Genomic DNA, 22,197 nt, shown 5'->3' with positions numbered 1-22,197 from the left:
CTAGAATAGAATTCCTAAGTAAAAAATAAATAGTTGTCTAAACCGACAAGATTGATATAATTAGATTTGGTCAACATTGATATCGTAAGTTTTTTCCTATTTCCAGTTTTGATAGAAAAGTAGAAATATAAATCTTAAATCTGTGTTGAATGATCTTTCTCGCTATATAATAACAAATAAAATTGAGAATGGAAATGGGGAATGTGTCAAAGAGACAACAACCCGACCAAATAAAAAAACAACAGCAGAAGGTCACCAACAGGTCTTCAATGTAGCGAGAAATTCCCGCACCCGGATGCGTCCTTCAGCTGGCCCCTAAACAAATATATACTAGTTCAGTGATAATGAACGCCATACTTATTTCCAAATTGTACACAAGAAACTAGAATTAAAATAATACAAGACTAATAAAGGCCAGAGGCTCCTGACTTGGGACAGGCGCAAAAATGCGTATACTATTCTGAAATGCGGCGACGGACATTTTTTTTTACAATATATTTGTTGAACTTTGAGAATTTTCAACAAATTGTCGGCATTTCTATAAGAACAAACTGTGCGTCTCGCTTAATCGACCTAATATTTTCTTGATATGAATCAGAGTTTCCTCAGACACTGGTCAAAACCAAAAGACAGTAGAAGCTAATTTTTTTAATTGCACATTCAGATATATTGAATATGTTCTCCAGGTCCATTGTTAATTCAAACTTTTCGGATTGGGTTCTATTAATTTATCACTCAGAACTAGAAATTAAGGAAACAATTGACACGGCTTCCGCAGCTTCATTTTAGACTCATACCTCGAATTTGACATAAGCGGTCATCTCAGTACCCAAATTTGTGACAAATGACAATTTTAAATTTGAAATTATCAATCTCTTCTACTATATTATTAACATACCAAAGTCGCCTGCATATAAGATAAACATTTCCGAGCTATTCGTTATTGAAGACCTGGCAGCTGCTACTCAGACTTTACAAGAAGTAACCAGTGTCTGATTATAAATTTTATGAACCAAAGCTATTTTAAAGAACGTCTCCTCCATTTTCTCTTCAAAATATTTCATTCGAAGATACCAAGACCTTATTGATAAATATTCCTTACTCCAGAAATAATACACAATGGTCTTGAAAGAGGGTCGAACGATACCAGAGGGACAGTCAAAAGTGGATTTTATGTAATGGCGTTGTTTATCATCTAAATAACGTTATTATGTATTTATGTGTTTGCTTTTGTGAATTTTACTTTTACTTTTGGTCTATTTTTTTTTAAATGTCCATTTGTCGTGGCTCATAAATTATACACCCCGTCATTATTTTGTTATTCTATGGTGAATTTGTGTATACTTGTTTTTCTTTTTTGCTGGTTTGATATGTCTGTGTGCCTTTATATGTTTAATAATGATTCAGATTATAACACAACGTAGACTGCTGTACCCCTTTTTGACATTTGTACCTATTATGTCTGTTTGGTGTGTTTTTTGTGTTTTTTTTTATAAATAATATCTTTATTGCACTTTTCTTTGCTGTTGTAACAAATTATTCGACCTACAGCAGTTGGGCGAGTATCCCTGTGAATTAGTCACTGGATAACCAAGGAATTTATTCAGTGAATTCATATTTGTAGATACTTTGTTAGTTTTACAGTTCATGGTTATTACATACATTTTACAAACTATATTGTTTAATGATGACGGAAAGTGTACAGTTTCGTCCGGTTTAGTTTCTAAAGATTAAAACTTTATGATCGTTGACCTTTAACCTTATTGATGAAAACCGTTGAAGCTGGTTGATCAATTGTCCGGATTAATTTGTTTGTTTGTTTAAGTCACATATCGTTGTCAATAATGTGGCGTGCTATGCGACTGTCATACAAGTGAGAGGAATAGCTAGCTATAAAACCAGATTCAACTCACCATCGTCTTTACCTGTACAAAGTCTGGTATATGACAATTGTTAGTAAATCGTTTTTTGTGTTTGAGCTTTTGATTTTGACATTTGATTAGGGAGTTTCTGTTCGTTTCTGTTATTTACGTTTTTAATGAAAAAAAATAACTTTTTATCCAAAGATCTTAAAGATTAGTACTATCTGTAGAATAACCCCCATCATTGTTGAAATATAGATCATTCTACTCTCCTTATATTGCAAGTATTGAAATATTAGATATAACTCTGAGGCCTTGCAAGCTCCTTTAACTCATAGTATACATTATCCGAGCAAGACAACAATAGTTTTCAAAACATATACATCTGCCTAGAACATTCTAACAGGTTTGGCATCTCTTAAATTAAAAACAAATAAAGGAACAAACACATCAGGTTGGGGAGGGTATCGCCTTCAAAACTAGTTTAACCATGCCATATTATATATGTAACGGTAACAGTAGTATACCGCTTTACAAAGTACGGAGCATGTACGTAAGTGGTTGTCGTTTATTGTTATATCTTATTTGTTGTTTCGTTCTTTATTTTGTACATAAATCAGGCAGTTAGTTGTCTCGTTTGTATCTTGAAGGTTTATCATTTCGAATCTTATTAAAGCTGGCTAATATAGTTTATAGTGTTTTTATCATTTTTCAAATGACTAACGGTGACACAAAGGTGTTGATTTTTATGTCATTTTGGTCTCTTGGGGGTGGTTGTCTCATTGGCATTCATATCACATTATTTTTATATATACATGGCCATGAATACGGTGGTGAATGCAAGAGAACACAGAATCTTTAAACAAAGAAACTTCGAACTTAGTGTTATATTAGTCGTCTTATCCAAAAGAATTCCGTGTTGATATACCGGTAAAGAAAATAGCTTCATTTTAAATAATGAAACCTGAAGCAAAACTTGTTCCTAGAATCCTTTAATATCGCCGTTCATTTTGAATAAGACAAAAATGAATAAAACTTATTGGAAAAAATGAATAATAGTATATTTTGTATATTTTTTCAGGATTTAAAAAGCAAAAAGGTATGTTATTAGTTTCAATTTATAGATAAACAAAACAATCTACGTAGATGTAAATTTGAAATTTAGAAACGCTATTTTCTCTAAATGAAGTTGCCAATTTATATTATGCTCACACTGTTGTATGTTTCGTTGTATGTTGTTAACAGAAGTAGTTGAAGTAAAAGCGCTTTATCACTTGAACAATACTCTTAACAAAAAAAAAAAAACATCTCAAAGATTAGTGCACTGTACGGTATATTAAAACATTGGAAAATGTTTAAGCAGAACACTTCTCATCTAAGTTACAATTTCATAGATTAAATCAGTATCACCCTTTCAATTAACTAGCATAAAGCGAACAAAGAAGAATAATTTGATTATTACGCGTCTGGCGTATACAATTATGATCCTGGTACTTTTGATAACTATTTACATCACTGGGTCGATGCCACTGCTGGTGGACGTTTCGTCCCCGAGGGTATCACCAGCCCAGTAGTCAGCACTTCGGTGTTGACATGAATATCAATTGTGTGGTCATTTTTATAAATTTTCTGTTTACATAACTTTGAATTTTTCGAAAAACTAAGGATTTTCTTACCCCAGGAGTAGATTACCATAGCCGTATTTGGCACAACTTTTTGAAATTTCGGGTCCTCAATGCTCTTCAACTTTGTATTTGTTTGGCTTTTTAACTATTTTGATCTGAGCGTCTTCGATGAGCCTTATGTAGACGAAACGCGCGTCTGGCGTATAAAATTATAATCCTGGTACTTTTGATAACTAATTAACAAAAAAATGATTAATGTGAAAACTATTAAAATCATGTCAACTTCATTTTACTGAGTACATGATTCTTGATTTCAAACTTGTGATAGACGTACATCATTTCCTAAAACATCGGTATACTAGTAATTAAAAAGGAAATACAATAATGTTAACTTATGCTTTTCATGAGTATCGACAATAAATTAGTAAGTATCGAAGAACAGTAAGATATAGCATTGAAATATAATGATATAATACATCCGTCATGATTTTAAGTTCGTTATGCGATAAGTTCAATTTTGAACCGATAAGACAACCCATAAAAAAAGTTATTACCACGTTCATTGAATGCAGTACAATTGTAATTTATTCTAAGATTTGGTTTTCGTTTAGTATTTTCACTGCTTATATCTTATTTTTAAGAACTGCCATTGGAGGAAATGGTTTGTCTTTGTTTTTATATGTTTGTGTGCCTCCGGTGTAGCAGCATGGATTGTTCAAAAAGAATACGGTATGCACATCATAATAAAGTTAACACTAGTATAAGTTGTCTTCCTGTCAATACAAATTATTTGTTTGTTATTTCGTTTAAGAATGAAGGAGTATAAAGTGGCAAGAAAAAAGTAAATATTCCAAGCATCAGATCATATTGCATGTCTTGCGCTATCCTTTTTAAACACTTTAAAAATTACGTGACTGTATTCAAACAAATAGACAGCTGCAAAGTGTTATAGCTTCTTTGTTAATTTTTAAATGTACAAATAAATACCCGGATTAAAATTAAAACCAAATTGGGAGACTTCAACAGTTCACCCTTTTTTAATCCTCAAGTGTTCAATATAGGGTTTTTCGCCAAATATTTAATAGGGTTTGTGTAACTTCTAGTACATGGTTTATTTCACGACACCTGATTCGAAAGGCATATAGTTTTCAGTCATTGCGTTCCTCCGTCCTGTGGTTAATCTGTTACTTTTTTTTGTTATACTTAAGGAAATTGATTGTATCTTTCTTATGTTCTATAAATGACATACAGACAGGAATCTGATGTACAGTAGTTGTCGTTTGTTTATGTAATATATACGTGTTTCTCGTTTCTCGTTTTGTTTATATAGATTAGACCGTTGGTTTTCCCGTTTGCATGGTTTTACAGTAGTCATTTTGGGGCCCTTTATAGCTTGTTGTTCGGTGTGAGCCAAGGCTCCGTGTTGAAGACCGTACTTTAACCTATAATGGTTTACTTTTACAAATTGTTACTTGGATGGAGAGTTGTCTCATTGGCACTCACACCACATCTTCCTATATCTAATGATTATGTCCTAAGTGGTATTCCTTATGCGGCTTTATCAGGACTCTTTCAACAAAATTGTTTGGTATTCGTGTCCTTAGACATATTCTTCTTTTAATTTCATATGTTAGTGATCTATTTAAAATTTCCCAAATGTTATTTATTTTAAATTATTTGTTCCCGTCACAGGTTCGAAAAAGGAGACAACAGATGATCCACCTACTACATCTCTGGTTGTGGGTAAGTTTTGTTTATCATTTATCACAAAAAACTAACTTTATGCTCCTTTTAAAAATAGTTACAAGGTGGGTTTTTTTTCTGTTTGTATATATAATAGGAAGAAACTCATATTTAGATAAAAAAAAATTGTTGAATCTCATGCATAACCAACACAAAAAGTATAAGAAAAATAAAACATGATTATTACTCTTCAAAAAATCATGAAATTAAAAGCATTTCAGGTAAAGCATTGATTAATTGCTGTTTTGTACCAGAGGCAAATGTGTCATTTATATTCAGTATCAGAACAAATTCACCCATCAGTGTATAGTGTAGTTTTAAATATTTTTCGACCAATACGAAGATGAAAAGTGTAACTGCCACTGAAAAACAAGGATAGATTGATTAGGGACAGATATTTTACAGTTGTTACCTGCATACTAGTTTAAAGGTTTTTGCAAGAGGTTTTTTCACTTTTTAAAAAAGTGATGCTACCAAATATGAAATATTTAATGAAATGTCCTACAGAAATGTGTCTTGAGATTTGTTTTTCTTTAACTGATCAAAGATTGTTTGTGTTCAACTCATTTATAATCTAGTCTCACTTATATTTTGAGTTGTCTTATGATAAAAATGACAAAGGTGTGGCATGCTGGCTAATTCTCGTTTGAATTGTTTTACATTGTCTTATCAGGGCCTTTTATTGCTGACTATGCGGTATGGGCTTTTCTCATTGTTGAAGGCCGTACGGTGACCTATAGTTGTTAATGTCTGTGTCCTTTTTGTCTTTTGTGGATAGTTGTCTCATTGGCAATCATACCACATCTTCTTTTTTATACATCGTCAGACATTTAAATTAATGAGCAAACCCCATACCGTATAATGGTCAATAATAAGTTGTCAATGGCCAAATATATAGTTTAAATTATAATAAAATACAGCTTGATTTATATTCCAACAATAAACTATATGAATATTGAATAAAGCATGGTCTTGTTTTAGATAAGTGTGAAAATGATATATCTACTGCAACGGTCGGAGACCAAATATGTATTCCATATACACAGCAGTTTACTAGCAACCCGTCAGGTATACAGGTGAAACAAGTTTCATCACAATACTTTAGTGCACTTCCAAGTTTTTTCATCAATGTGTCATCCGATACCGTTTCCCAAAAAAAGGAAGATTGGATAGTTAACTTCAATATTTCAAGACCTGACCAACAATTGCGTTTCATGAAGGAAACTGCAACATGTGACAGTATTGGTATTTACGAAATTACTATAGAATATGACGATGGAAATGTTACATCATTCGAATTTGAAATCAGTTTAAAAGGTATGCGTACAATTAGTAATTACTGTATAGCGGGTTATTTTCGCGGGTGGAACATTATGCCATTTAGGGGCAACAAGTATTCAAAAAGTTTTCCGATTTTTATTTTTGTCGATTCTTAAATCCCATTTAAATATTTTGATGGATAATAAAATTGTTGTAGTTAAAATGCTGTAAAAATTATTCTTTTACTTTTCTACATTGGCTAGAGGTATAGGGGGAGGGTTTAGATCTCATAAACATGTTTAACCCCGCCGCAATTTTGCGCCTGTCCCAAGTCAGGAGCCTCTGGCCTTTGTTAGTCTTGTATGATTTTAAATTTTAGTTTCTTGTGTATAATTCGGAGTTTGGTATGACGTCCATTGTCACTGTACTATTGTGCATATTTTTTGGGGCCAGCTGAGGGACACCTACGGGTGCGGGAATTCTCGCTACATTGAAGACCCATTGGTTGCCTTCGGCTGTTGTCTGCTCTATGGTCGGGTGGTTGTCGCTTTGACATATTCACCATTTCCTTTCTCAATTTTATGTCTAATGTTGTGGTTAGTTAAAAAAGACATACCGGAATGACCTCATATTTTATTTATTAAATTCTGCTACAGTTAATCAATAGAATGTCTTGTAAATTTTACGATTGATTAGCTAAGAAATTTACCGGACTCTGAAAACAACACAATAAAAAAAAAAACATCTACACAGTGGTAATGATGTAATAAAAAGAATCATGATAAAAAATATAGGATCGTGAATAGAATGAATACTGAAATGTCACAAAATTATCAGTTTGTTTTCTGAATCTCATCTGAAGAAGATGCCATGACATCTTTTGTTAGTTTGAACGCATACATGCTTTGGTATTACATATAGATAAACCTACAGTAACGTAGAAAAAGCTAAAAGTATCAATAAGGAATTAATTGCTATCAGTTCTAACTATCCTTTTGTACTTGTGTGCTTTCTTTGAAATTTAAACACATAATTTTAATTGCTGGCGAAACTGGTGTTCTGACAAAAAGTTCATGAAGTATTTTGCGTATCCAGTAATATCAATAATTTGCTTTCGGATTGAATATTAGAAGAGAACTTGAAAATTCCTTCTTCGATTTTGGTTTGAAATAAAATAACAAAATAAGAATTGGAACTATATTAACGCAAGATATTATGAATTATCTCTATATTTTCTTTTGTATAATAGACCCACAGCTAAAGCAAAGTGTTACACGAATTAAAGACAACATTCATATTCATTGTGAAATTATTAAAACCTGCATGGCCAGCTCTTTAGCTTTGTTTGTAAACGATGGGGGATCATCACGTTTGATACCTGACTTAGATGTATGTAGCAACACTGATGAGGACAGTGGTACCACAGTCTCAGTTGATGCGATCATTCATATTTCACAGTTATCTGAAAATCATACGATCTCTTGTGTTCCTCTGATGACGAATATGGCACTTGCTGCAAACCTGAAATCTACTTCCGGTATACCTGTATGTGAAGGTGGTATGTATTACATAGATCATTTTCTAATTAGGAACCCGCTATTACCTTGCACAAAAAAATGTAAACGGGGTCGATGCTAGCTAATCAGTTTTCAAGTTCAGTTGTTGCCATCGATCACACTCACTAAGTCAGGACTATAAATTTGGCGAAAATAATGTAGTGTTTTAGACAAAAAAGATGAAGAGTAGGGACAAAACAATCTGTTTATGTCTTATTCTTGCATTTTCATCGCTAAACTGACAAAATGTCAGAATATGCAAATTAAGATAAACTCCGATTAAAGTAAGGTAGTGTTTGTCATGTTAAATTCTACAATAGAAATCCTTTATTTTCGATATAGTTATATACATGTACTAGTATGTATACATGTTTTAGTGTTGGACAGTTAGAGAGAGAAATCGACAATTACATCAACATTCTCTGTTTTATAGATTGTGTACCTGATTGCAGGGTACCGCCCGATAGCCTATCTGTAGAACCGTTGAGGTACCGCCCGGTATCTTTGGAACCGCCCGGTACCCCATCTTTGGAACCGTCGGGGTACCGCCTGTAATTATGTATATAAGGGGATGCGAGAGTGATCAGAGAATAGATAGATAGTTAGTTAGAAGAATTGAGATAATATTGTGTTAGTGAGCTCAGAATTATTGTTCAACTGATGTTTTTTTTTGGGGGGGGGGGTTAAACCGATATTATATATTTAACAGATTACATTGTGATTTTAATTGAAACTTTATGTTGTGGTTTGTTTTCTTTGTGCCATTTGAATAAGGATTTTACGTAATTTACGCTACCTCAAAATAACACATCGACAAACAAGAATCCATCTATACAAAAACGACAACGCTACAATATTATCAAATATTTGAAAATGATCCTGAATGAATGAAGGAATAAATGAATATTTAAGTAAAAAAAAAACCGAATAATTAAATGAATAGATAAAAGATATACATCAATGCATTTTGTTTTCGATTCGTAAGGAAGTGTATATAATTACAACCTTATATATATTGGTAACTTAGTTAAATGGTGCATTCAAAATAAACCTAATACATTCTACAAACACACACTACGATCGAAATGAGAGCACAACCCTCTTCCCCGCTAGTATATGTACTGTCAAACAAAAGTAATTCAGGTCAACACTTGAACTCTACACTTATCAAACCAAACTAAATCAATTTTTATACAAACATCGTCAATATTCTATTTTATTTACGTCAAACATTGTAGTAAAATATTGATATTATGACTATTTTAGGTATTTTTGACATATAGCTCTTCAACGATTTTCGTTACTTATCTTTCTTCGGATTTCAAATGTTTGGCTTTGAGCGTTCCTGATGAAGGTAAATCCCGAAATGCGCCTCGGACGCAAAAAATTATTAAACGTGTTGTTTTCAATTTTTTGAACTAAACGGTACCAATTTTCTTCACCAGATGCGCATTTTGACAATCAATGTATTCTCAGTGATACTCGAGGTCAAAATCAAAAACTTATTAAAACGATGAAGAGATAAGCGTAAAGTAAAAGCCGAGCATGGAATCAGACCTTTGCGTGAGGGAGATAAACTCCTTAATTTTAAATAATTACCAAAATTGTGTCACAGAAATTTAAAAAACACAAAACTGCTGGTGGAGTTTTATTCCCCGAGGGTATCATCAGCCCAGTAGTCAGCACTTCAGTGTTAACATGATTTATCATTGATATGGTCATACTTATAGATAAGCTGTTATTTTTGAAATACTAAAGCCTTTCAACCTCAGTAATAGATTACTTAATAGCTATATTAATAATAAACTTTTAGGAATATTGTTCCTTAATGCTCTTCAACTTCGTATTTTATTTGGCCTTTTTAATTTTTTTGTTTCTACCGACTGATGAATCTTGTGTAGAGGAAACGCGCATCGGACACAAATACAAAATTTTAATCCTGGTTTCTATGATGAGATTATTCATAAGCATGATACTTTTGAAAATATTCAACTGACGTCAGTATTGTTGTTTCACGTACAGTTGCAAAAAATGTAAACCCGCTGCTTGTTGTGCAGTCGTTGTCGTTTGTTTATTTGGTTCATAGCTGACACTCTAACCGACACTTATAACTATCAGGACTACAATTAGGGTGACTGTATCAAAACGTAAAAATATACTGAATGAGTAACCATGTTAACACAGACGCTAAGGTAATAAATGAACTTTTTATACATTTTCTAATTCAGAATCTGAGCTAAAATACTAAGTGCTTTCGATAATGTTCGACTTAAAAATGAAAACAATTAGTATCTGTTTGATTTTATTGATCGAATCTTTATTTCCGTTTTCTATGTTTGGACAACGATTATGCCACTGTAGTGGATTTGACGTTTGAAATCTCTTGTACTGTCATGTAGCATTAACGTCTGGTGAAAGAGGAAGATTGTCAGCGTCCTCGTATAATGATTTATTTTCGACTGATGAATTTTAATTTCCCTTTAATATCTTTCGACTCTCTATTAAAATCACTTGGTCGGTGCTACTGTTGGTGGTAGTTTGGTCCCCGATGTTATCAACATACTAGAAGTATTTTCATTGAATATAGTTTTTTTTTTTAATATTTACTGTATTCAGTACACTTAAGTTTTTCTACCCTGAAGTTTAAATTTCATTATCCTTATTGAAAGGATCAATAAATAATTCACTTCTGGATGTAACGCGTCTTCTGATTTGCTGACGGTGTTTTGTTTATCAGCCCATATACATAATTTTGTTATGTAACCGTGACGTTTTCATATGGTATTTCATTTGTTCTTAATTCTATATTATGTCTCGGGCTTTGACAATGTTAGGTCTGACATATATGGTATCAGGTTTTGTATGAGAAGAAAGAAAAATAACAAAAATACCGAAATCCGAGGAAAATTCTAAACGGAAAGTTCGTAATACAATAGCAAAATCAAAAGCTCAAACATATCAACGATAAAATAAACACTGTGATATTTCTGTCTAGGTTCAGGCATTTTCTTATGCTGAAAATGATGGATTAAACTAGCTTTTATAGCTATCTAAATCCCTCACTTGTATTTTTGTTATTATACTTTTCAATATGTCCTAAATGTATTAATATCTTAAAATATATTTTGTATCAATGATGAATGAATGTTCTGCTCTATATATTTAACAGTTATTCACGTGACAGTCATAAAGATAGGATAAGGTCGGTTTACTAGCAAATAGACATAAACAAAGGAAAGAAAATATCGTTAGCGGTAACATGGTATATATTTTATTGAACGCTATAGATTTTTATTGAAAATTACGTAATTTCAAAATCTTCCATAGGTTTTGAGAAAACAAAAATAAACAAAGAATTATGATTTTTATTGCGTTTGTGACATCAAATTTGCCATTGGCTCTAATGATTTGAACACTGCCACATATTTGAGTCATATAAATCTAAATATATATATATATATATATATATTTATCGCTATTTTGTGCAGTTTTCCTTTGATCTTCTTTTGTTTTAATTTTTTTATATCATACTACTGGCTTGAGATGGAAAATTATCGTTAGAAACTAAGGAGGCACGTGGCGTTGCTAATGAAATTGACATGAAATTGACAACGTCGCCATAGGTAAAATAGCGATAAACAGATTATCATTGGTCATCTCAACTCGATTGACTTTCTCACTTTCGCCGTCCCGGCTCAAGCGAGAAAATCAATCTCGTAGGAAGATGAACGATAATCTATAAATATGTGTCGAAAAAAATCTAATACCTAAAATTATAAGGGTTCAGTGCAGTATCATTTTTATTCGTTTGATACCTTTTTAGTGTAGTTATGTTTTTAAATTCATAATTTAAAACAAACTAACATTTTTCAAACTAAACTCTAAAATAATACCTCATCTTCTTTTTTTCCAAATCAACCACCTGCATATATGAACAGTTAGCCAGACGACGAGGCTACTTTGTTTTCTTAAAGTCATAGTGTAGTTATACAATTACTGCCTTTCTAGGTCGCTGCAGGTAACACAAACATATCTATTAGAACGATAAACGAATTAATTTTCATTGTGCACCCAAATACACATTTTAGATAACATATAATATTGCGTTTAAGAATTAAATTAAACAATTAAGAAATATGTTGCATCGAAAGCGAACCTCGTATTGAAATATCTTAAAATAAACTAAAACAATGAGAAACAGTTAACCTAATATAAACATTCAAACCTTTTATTACTTATATACAAAGACACGTTATTACGTATACATAGCGGTGCACATAACTTTAATCAATATATTTATTCAGTTACATTATATGTAATACAAGGTAGTGTGTGTTTTAATCATAATTTCGTTACACGAAATGATAATATTTGCATATAAACAGCACATTAATATCAAGACATAATTGATTTTGTTTTTTACTGGTACATTAATAGGGAATAGTCTATACATGAACTTTCAAAATATTTAAAATAACAGATATAGAATATGCGAAAATTCCCATCGATTTTATTCATACTGTTTGAATCAAAATGATTTTCTATATTCGGTGTGAAATATCCTATTAATAAAAAAGGTTTTTATACTTGAATGAATAGATGACATTTAAACAAAACAAAATACATCTCAATTAATTGGGGCAATGCTTATGATATGGTCACCAAACAGTATTATATATAGAATTAAAAATAAAAAATTTACAAGCATATCTTCTACAATAACATTATTAAGAAATACCATTTATTATAAAATTGTGGTTTGAATATTTGCCAATATCGATCTGTACTTGAACATTTTGTTGTCTGAAAATTAAGTCTTTTAGCTGGATTAACATGAAAAGGTGAGTTTTTTTTTTGTATATTAATATATTACAGAAAATACTGCATTCACAATATTGATGTATTTTTTTAATATTGTTACCATTTAAGTGCTTTCTTTTTACAAATTGATCTGACCCGATAGGACCATTGTGATCTCAGGTCGAACGTTTGCCAATCGTCGTCCATTTTGAAATTCTTAAAAAAAATATCTTCTTACACCACGAGATAAAAGTGTTCGCGTATCATCCTCAATATTACGAAAAAAGTAATATACATTTTTCAATAAAGGCAGCAGTAGTATACCGTTGTTCGAAATTCATAAATCGATTGAGAAAAAAACATATTCGGGTTAAAAACTAAAACTGAGGAAACACATCAAATACAAGAGAAGAACTACAAAACAACTACGTTATATATATCAAACTCCCCCAAACAAACATAAAAAACTAACTTTAGAGAATCCTGTATAAAGAAACTGTTCTAGGAATTTAAAGAATCACAAAATATCCAAAACATTTTGTATATCCGCTTTCTGATAATCATTATCTAGACTAGATCATCTGTCTATTTGTCAGGTTGACATATATGTTTCCAAATATGCATCTGGTATTCTAATATATCTTTTTTGTCCGAATCTAGAGGTATATGTCTTAACTTATACTTATGACGATTTCAAAGAGGGGCGAAGGATACCAGAAGGACAGACAAACTCATTTAATAATATCAGTGTTGCCTATAGATACATCTAGAAGTTGAGTTGCGTTATAGATTAGACATTCTGCCAGCAAATCCTTGTAAATACTTAATTTTAGTAAGAGAGTAAGGTATAAGAAAAAAAACCAATATTGAACTAGAACTCCATGAAGTAATCAGTAACACGCATACTATCATTTGAAAACCATAGGAGAAATGATTCATATATAAATTATTGAAGAGAAATATAAACAATTTTCTTAAATATCATGTTATGGGCGGTAAAATGTAAATCGTCAATATGTATTTAGAACTTCATTTTAGTATCAACATTTAAAAAAAAACATTGGTTGAACGGTTAAAGTTAATGCATGAGAAGTGGTTGCAGGTGCACCTCGTACTTAACCAAATTATCTTTTATCTTCCTGAAACTCCATTTGAAATATAATGGAATTGCATGAATTTTAAACAGAATGCAACCGGGTACTTAGACAAACAGATTTCTACTGCTAGATTGCTTGTATACGACAGTCGACTTCACACTCGAACGGTATGAGACTACAAAAATATGTCACCAGTGAGTTGAGAGACAGATACATCGTACTGGACAAACTATGTGTGACAATGATTGTCTGTTTTTTTTTTTCAATGTCAGTCGTTCTTCCGCATAATGTTGTGAAACCAATGTATATGTAAAAACTAGATTCATTTGAAAGGCAAAATGTTCGAGAGAAAATTCTTGTTGGATACTTATAACATACAGGGAGTTTGGGGGTTTCGGTGACGCGAAAATATGTTTTTATTCTGTAATACATGATTATCTGCATCGTCTTGCATTCTTTTGGACATAATTTGAAGTTTCCTCCTGTCTTTTCCTGTCAGTATCGGGTTATATTATCCATTTCCAAATTCTTCTACATGCTGTACTACCACAAATAACTAGACAAACCCCCATAAAAATAGGAAAAAAATGATAAGCTAATCAGTGTTAGGTTTCAAGGAAAGGACTATATAAGAATATGATAAACTAGAACACACCCGTGATATCACGGGTCCGTGACTGAATTAAAGTATATAACTATGCGCAAGCCTTATTTTAGTATTAGTATTGTCATCTGATAAATTCATGCCGATTATAAGCTACACAGTTTTTCTCTGCTTTCAAGTCTTTCTGTTTGAACCCGTCGAACTGAAACAATAATATTAATTATTTGGAAAACAAAAGGTCCTGGAATGGAGTATTTTTTAATCAATAGCATTGTCCTATATAAGTTATAAATAAAGTTGAATTCTTTGCTTCGCTGTTTTACGTCATGCCCACTAACAAATTGAAAACTGTAACTATACGCCTAATTTTAGTCCAGATTTTTAGTATTCGTATTGTTATCTTAGAAAGTCTTACTGATTAAAATACTACAATAGGTAACAATTTGACAATTTAGTAGTGTCAACCCTGTGGTTATGACCCGTGTATTTAGCATATTAATCCTGAATACAACGTTTGGTGGTGCGCCTGTCAGATGCGGAACGTACAGATAAGGTAATAGGTAACAGGTGAATATACTATTGGTATCGGTAGCGGACTCGACCCGGAACTTCTTAATTATTGGCAATATTAATTACGTGGAAAACAAAAGGGCCTGGAGTGGTGTAATTTTTAATCTACACCTTTGTACTATATTAGTTATATATAAAGTTGAATTCTGTGATTCGTCGTTTTTACGTGATGACGGCTGACAAATTGGACCTCGTAATTTTAGTATTATAGATAGGCATGAAAAGAACAGAGTAGCGTCACACTGGTTTTACAAGCCCTTCTACATATCATATCAAATAAATTTCAAACCCGTCAAAGTTATTGATCGACAAAAATAAACGCGTGTACTTAGCAGCTCTACAATACTGGTAGTCAGACGTTGGTGTGTTCACACACGATAGTATCGCCTTCACTTGATTTGGTGTTGCGCGACAAAATTTGTTTATTTTCAGGTTTACTACGATTCACAATTTTAAGTTTTGTAAAATGTACAGTATATAAACACATTGTTGTATTTAGAATTTAATCATGGCCTAGAGCAATAATGTAGAGATAATAAAAGAATCAGAGAGATGCTTGCGTATCGTCGATCAATTATCTAAGTGTGACTTTATCGCCATGGATGCTGAGGGTATTAACTTAGGAAAAGATGGTCCTCTGACTCTGTTACAGATCGGTACTGTTGACGACAAAGTTTATCTTTTTGATATTGCTTCAAATAAAGATTTATTTAGGAATGGGAAGCTCAAAGACATCTTACAATCTGAGAATCTTGTAAAGGTAAAAGAATATTAAAAATGTATTTCTAGTTTGTTTTCTTTCTAATGAAAGTATGTTTGGATAACTGATGAGTACATCTGATAACTATTAATGACCATCTTAATGATTCGTGTAATTCACTCGTAAAACAATATGGATCTAAAACAGTCATTCACATTTCAACATTATCTTCATCTGAAAAGTCTAAACCATTAATTCTTCTTGTTTCAATGAGATATATTCTAATAAGATCGTCATCCGACTATTTAGTGAAAGGACTTCTATACAACGAACAAAGTCATAGACTGGTGTAAGCGTCATTTATTCGTTCGATAAAGCTCCTTCATAAAATAAGCCTCTAATGAATTAAGAATCATGTCGTTAAAAGATAAGAATATTATTATTTGTTTGTCTTTTGACAGTATTTTCTTTGTTTATCATGGCGTTTGTCAGTTTATCATTGACTACTGAATTTGAATGTCCCTATAGTAACTCCCGCCTCACTTTCATATCTTAAAACAGCATAATCTATATATCAATTAACTTTTTAAATGAATTAGTCACAAATTTGATGTGTCACTGCTCGTATGTTTTTAGGTTATTCACTCCTGTTCAGGTGACAGTGCTGCATTATACCACCAGTTTGGGGTGAGGCTGAAAAATGTATTCGACACACAGGCATGTATAACAAAAAAATATTTGCAGAATAGATTTGTTGTAATACTTTATAGTGAACCCTATTTACAGCAGAGAAGAGTGCAATAAATATATCATTAGTCATAAATAAAAGAACACATTCGGAGGCAACAACTGATACCTACCTTAAAGACATTAGTTGAGAAGACTTGCGTTCAAATGCCTGACCTCCAGTCTCGAGACAAGACCTACGAGGCGGTAAAATGAATGTGGATAAAGAGCGTGTAAACATTATTTAATATTAACCTTTAACTACATACGAAAATTTCGATATTTAATACCAGGATCACATGTCTGTCAGTTCCTAACATCAATAAAGTACGTTAATCGACAATGCTGTTAACATACGTTATTAATTAACGGCTTTGGAGTAGCAACTTAATTAAGTAGTGTAAAAAAATGTTCCAATAAACACAAGAGAGAAATCAACAAAAGCAAATCGTTCTGTGTAAAATTAATTTAATAACTGATTGACTGATATTTGATATTTCAGGTGGCTCATCTGGTCATTTCGGAAAACAAAGGGCGGAGATTACCTCCTTCTATGAAATTAAGCGATGTGTGTCAAATGTACAGTGATGACACGCAACCACTAGAACAGAAAGACAAAGTTAAGGTTTGTTAACTTATTTAAGAAGGAAACACTATTAAAATGAAGACAAAACATATGAAAGATTACAGAACTAAGAAGAATATTACTTAAGAAGGTTTTAAACTTCTGATAAAATTAGATAGAAAAAACACAAAAAAATAAAAGAAAAACAAAACAAAAACAAAAACAAAAACAAATACTGGATTTGCTATGTTAATTACCAATTCCCTATTCCTAACGAAAAAAGACAGTAGGCACAGATCTTAGAATGCACATAGTCTATAACAGCTATATCAAAGCCAAATACAACAAATGAAAAACAAATCTGTATTTAAGATATAAAACAAATGATCAGTATCAATTTCATAAATAATACACAATGGTATTGAAGTATATATTTTATGTACTGACTTGTTAAGCATCTAATACGGGCAACTGTAGATTACCGCTGTTTAAAATACACCAATCTATTGAGAGAAATCAAAACCATCACTAACTAAAATCCAGAGAAACACATCAACTGTAAGAGGAAAACAACTAAACAACAAAAATACTGATGTGCAACAAAATCAAAAGCCAACGTACACAGAAAAATAATACATAAATTACGTGTTACTTTTATATGTCTTTGTATATTTTTAAAAGAAGGACGAAAGTCAAACTCATAGATTGAAAAAAAAAAACTGACAACGCCATACCTAAAAAATAAAAAGACAAACAGACAAATAATAGTACAGAAGAGACAACATTGAAAAATAAAGACTAAGCACACAAACCCACCAAATAATTTTGGGTGATCTCAGGCGCTCCAGAAGGGTAAGCTTATCTATTTCGTTCATTTGGTAATATACTTTTGACGAGTTTAGGTATTTATACATATAGCCATTATGTTATATTGCAATTTTATTTTTGTATTATTGTCGTTAGTTTCTGCTTATAGTTGTATTTTGTTATGAGCGTCTACAAGCCTTTTTTTGCTTTTTGTTTTCTATAGTCGTTTGTTTTTATGGCGATTGAGATAATAACTCAATATTGACTTCTATACCGTAATTTGACTGAAGTACAAGTTTGATTTCTAGTTGCTATGAAACCAGGTTCACAGTGTAGATACTATTCTGTACGCTATCCGGAAGTCGCGATTTTCGAAGTGATGGTTTCCAACTGGCTAACAGGACGGTTTTGCCTACGGTAACTTTTCTCATCATTTCTTTTATCCTATATCTATAAAGGGCTTTTTAACATCTTTAAGGTATGTATAGCATCATAAATATGAGTAACGGAAACAAAAACATGCATTAGAATATAAAATATACATGTACGTCATCACACCAACTTAACAGAAAAAAGTGAAATCGGTGGACAATTTTGCTCTCGTAGTACAAAGCAAATAATCTTTTTTGGCAACTATTTGCATTATTTTTCAGTTAAATATATACTGTTTCAATATTCTTTTCGTATTTAAGTAGAATATTCGTATTTCCCATAAAAAATATGTTTTCTTTGAGTATTCCAAAATAAATTACTATTACTGTACGATCAGTCTAGAACTGACTGTATACTAGAAGCGATTTCAGATTTTTTGACTGTATGACCAGTTGTGATTTTGAAAAAAAGAAACAACGGCAATTTAAAGGTATATACGTGCCTATGTGATTTAATGCAGTGTCCAGGTAACTATAAAGTGTAATTTCTTTCATCAGACAGATATATTTCTGATGATTTTTGTAGACGGCAAAATAATTGTATTTTTGTTCCGTCAGTCTTATTTAAAATCAAATGCTTAAAAAGCAATTCCTTTTGTAATAGTGTATCGTTGCAGTTATCTATTTAGCTATTACATTTTTAAAGACTATTTACACCGTCCGCCGTTGACCAATTAATGATAACATAAATCAAGCTTGTCTCTTTTAAAATTACAAAGAATGGATAAAAAAGCTTTGCGTAGGGGGATAATTCGTGTGATGTAATTTGGGCAAGTTTACAGATATCATAAACTGTATCAATATCGAATGAATTTAAAATGAAAAGGATTTTATCAGTTTACTTAAAGCGATTTCTGGGTTAATCCATATATGTCATTGTACTGATTGCATTTGTTAATTGCGTGGCAACTTGTGGAAAAGATAATAATTTGCTTATGTACTTTCACCCTTTTTAACAGGATTTTCCACAGAAAAATCGGTTGGGAGGTTAAGATTGGTGCAACCATTTTTGTATAACAATATTAATTAAATCTGTGTGTTTGTACAATTTTAAGTACAACGGAGGACATTTCTGAAACTCATGTATACAACAAACCTACCTTTTATTTTAGCAACATTTAAACATCCTTATATTTAATGTGGTAAGTCGAGTACACCCTATCAAGTTTTCAAGATGTGAATTTATTGAAATATATTTGTGTTATTTAGAAAAATGCTACCTTATAATGTGTCGTAAATAACTTTGAAATCACCACTAGAATACAGTGATATAAAGACTGATCATACAGTTTCAAAATATACAAGCGAGACTGATCGTACAGTGAGAAATTCAAACAAGTGTTATTTTCTTATTTAGTTAATAAGTCTGGTGTTTACGTTAATTTGTACACTAAGAGGGTACAAAGATTGTTTTTAGGTCCACCGACTGATTTTCCTTAGTGATGCACTTGAAAATCTCTTGATTAAGGCAAAGCTACGAATAATGAATGCGCTGAATTTAATTCTAAACCATTTGGGAATATCGATGTCGGCTGAATTAATCATTAAGCAATGTACAGATGATCAACTTACCGTTTAATTTAGTATATCCATCAAATTTAAAATGTGATCCAAAAAGTTCTCGCTTCGAAAATCGCGACTTCCGGAAAGCGTACAGAATAGTTTCTACACTGTGAGGTTTATCCCAAATTTTGTACATAACGAAATGCCTGTACCTAGTCATGAATATCGAAGTTCTTTTCCATTCATTTGGTGTGTTTAAGCGTTTGCTTTTACCATTGGTATATGGATTTTCCTTTTTGAAATTTCCTTGAGTTCGGGATGTTTGTTTTCTTATTTTTTAAAGTGATAAAATTGGTAAGGAAGATGTCATTATATTAAATATGTGTCCATTCATTTTACACAATTTAGATAATAAATGAAATGATGTTTTCAAAGACGGTCTTATATGTTTTTAGATTAAATGGACGAAAGAAGATGGAGAGTTATGGGCTAGGAGACCATTAACAACTGAGATGATCGAGTACGCTAGTAATGACGTCACAGCTTTAATACCAACAGTTTATAATAACCAGAAAAGGTAAAACATTGTTTTTGTGTATTTTTATTAATAATATTCTGTTATTCAATATTCATTACAAAAAGAACAATGGATAATTGATTGTAAAAATATGATTTCATTAAATGCAATAAATTTTAGATCATGTTGCAATTAGATTTATAACCACTCTCAAAAAAATATGTAAATCAAAGACTGATTTTGCGAATCAATAATTTCAAATATATACAAGAATTCTGCGTTTTATATAAAATGTGCTCCGGGCAATAAAATGTCGACAAGAAACATTCGCTTCTTATAATTACATGTTTACTACATGAAAAGTGAGATTATTATTTATACGCTTATCCTGATAACATGTTCTTGCATGGGTATTACTGAGAAACAAAATCGAGTTTTATAATGCCACCCGATCAATGTCAGTCAGATAAAAGAACGGATTCTTATAAAAATATACATAACGGAACCTGAGTTCAGTGGTTGTCGTTTGTTGGTGAGGTGCATAAGTATTTCTCATTTCCCTTTTTTGATATAGATAAGGCCATTTGTTTTCCGGTATAATTGGTTTTACAATAGTCATATTTTGGGTTACTTTTACAAATTATGACTTGGATAGAGAGTTGTCTCATTGGCACTCATGCCAATTCTTCTTAAATCTATGTATTTGGTGCCTCCGAGGCGCATTTTGTTTAAAATTTATTATAAACAGTTACATTGTTTAATACGTGAAAATCTTTATAACCAAAAGCGACATAAAAAGAAGAGACACATCGTTGTATTTCACTGCAACATTGATATGTTCTTACAGAATCCTGGAAGAGAGAAACTTAATTCCTGAATTTAAGACAAGAGTTGAAGATGAAATAAACTACTACATTGATGAAGCGACGTCACAAAGAAAGAGAACAAGAGTTGACGAAATAGTGGAATCAATCTTAACAGATATGGAAAAAAAATATGGGAAAGATACAAGGTTCCAAGACATAACAGATGAGGATGAAATAAATGCGATGCACCATTTAAGATATGACCCAGAAGTTATGTCCCCATTTAGAAAAAAATTGAAGACAGAAGAAATCAAAGCCCGACTCAAGGAACTAAGTGATCAATTGTCTACAGAAGGCAATAATTTCATTCCAAAGGCAAAATCATATGGATTCCTCAGGGCTTATCAGTATATTTCCGAAAGAGATATACAGACAGAAGCAAAACGTCTCCAACAAGCATTGGATACAATATTTTTAGCTGACATGAAAAACAAATACAGTTTAACTACAAAGATCAGTGTAATTTCACCCTACGAGAAAGATGCATTGCGGAGTATTCGACCAAGAAGCCAACGTGACTCCACTATCAACCCCGTACTCTTATCACTTTATTGGCAAAAGATAGAAAAAGACATAGATTTTGAAATTGAACAATTACAAATCACTGGGAGAAACTATAATATGCCTCAAGGAAAATACAAATGGCTACAATATAATTGCACTGATAATGTACCAGACCGAATAAAAAGGAAAGCAAAACGACACCTTGATAATTACGACAAAACGTAAAGATAGGGGAGCTACACAACTTACAATTAATGCGGAATCACATGATATGTTTATCTTAGTGATAATTAATATTCATCATTATGTAATTATATTTGTGTGAATATAAAAAAAAAACGTATGTAGCAGATAGCAGTGCAAAAATTTAAAATCGAATATTAGGCAAAATCGTATCGTACTTTTAAGGAAATAGATAAAAAGTTAGATAACATAATAATTATACATTTAAACAACAGTCA

The 22,197-nt window shown here is 31.8% G+C and overlaps 1 protein-coding gene across 5 annotated transcripts; it reads left to right on the top strand.

Moving 5' to 3' along the window:
* Positions 1-1,504: 1,504 nt before the first annotated feature.
* LOC143056024 (uncharacterized) lies at positions 1,505-22,197 on the top strand. Of its 5 annotated transcripts, XM_076229099.1 has the most exons (12): positions 1,505-2,961; positions 4,129-4,216; positions 5,180-5,230; positions 6,212-6,547; positions 7,740-8,048; positions 11,216-11,308; positions 11,985-12,064; positions 15,617-15,877; positions 16,454-16,534; positions 17,046-17,168; positions 20,305-20,426; positions 21,214-22,197. In XM_076229099.1, the coding sequence occupies exons 8-12, from the start codon at positions 15,716-15,718 to the stop codon at positions 21,959-21,961; spliced, it is 1,236 nt and encodes a 411-aa protein (XP_076085214.1). In that variant the 5' UTR covers positions 1,505-2,961; positions 4,129-4,216; positions 5,180-5,230; positions 6,212-6,547; positions 7,740-8,048; positions 11,216-11,308; positions 11,985-12,064; positions 15,617-15,715; the 3' UTR covers positions 21,962-22,197. The 5 variants fall into 5 exon arrangements, with proteins under 5 accessions (XP_076085214.1, XP_076085215.1, XP_076085216.1 ...); XM_076229100.1 differs by lacking the exon at positions 11,985-12,064; XM_076229101.1 differs by lacking the exons at positions 11,216-11,308; positions 11,985-12,064.

The sequence above is a fragment of the Mytilus galloprovincialis genome, chromosome 13 (assembly GCF_965363235.1).
Source record: "Mytilus galloprovincialis chromosome 13, xbMytGall1.hap1.1, whole genome shotgun sequence".
NCBI classification, from domain to species: domain Eukaryota; kingdom Metazoa; phylum Mollusca; class Bivalvia; order Mytilida; family Mytilidae; genus Mytilus; species Mytilus galloprovincialis.
This window is presented reverse-complemented; position numbering and strand designations above follow the sequence as displayed.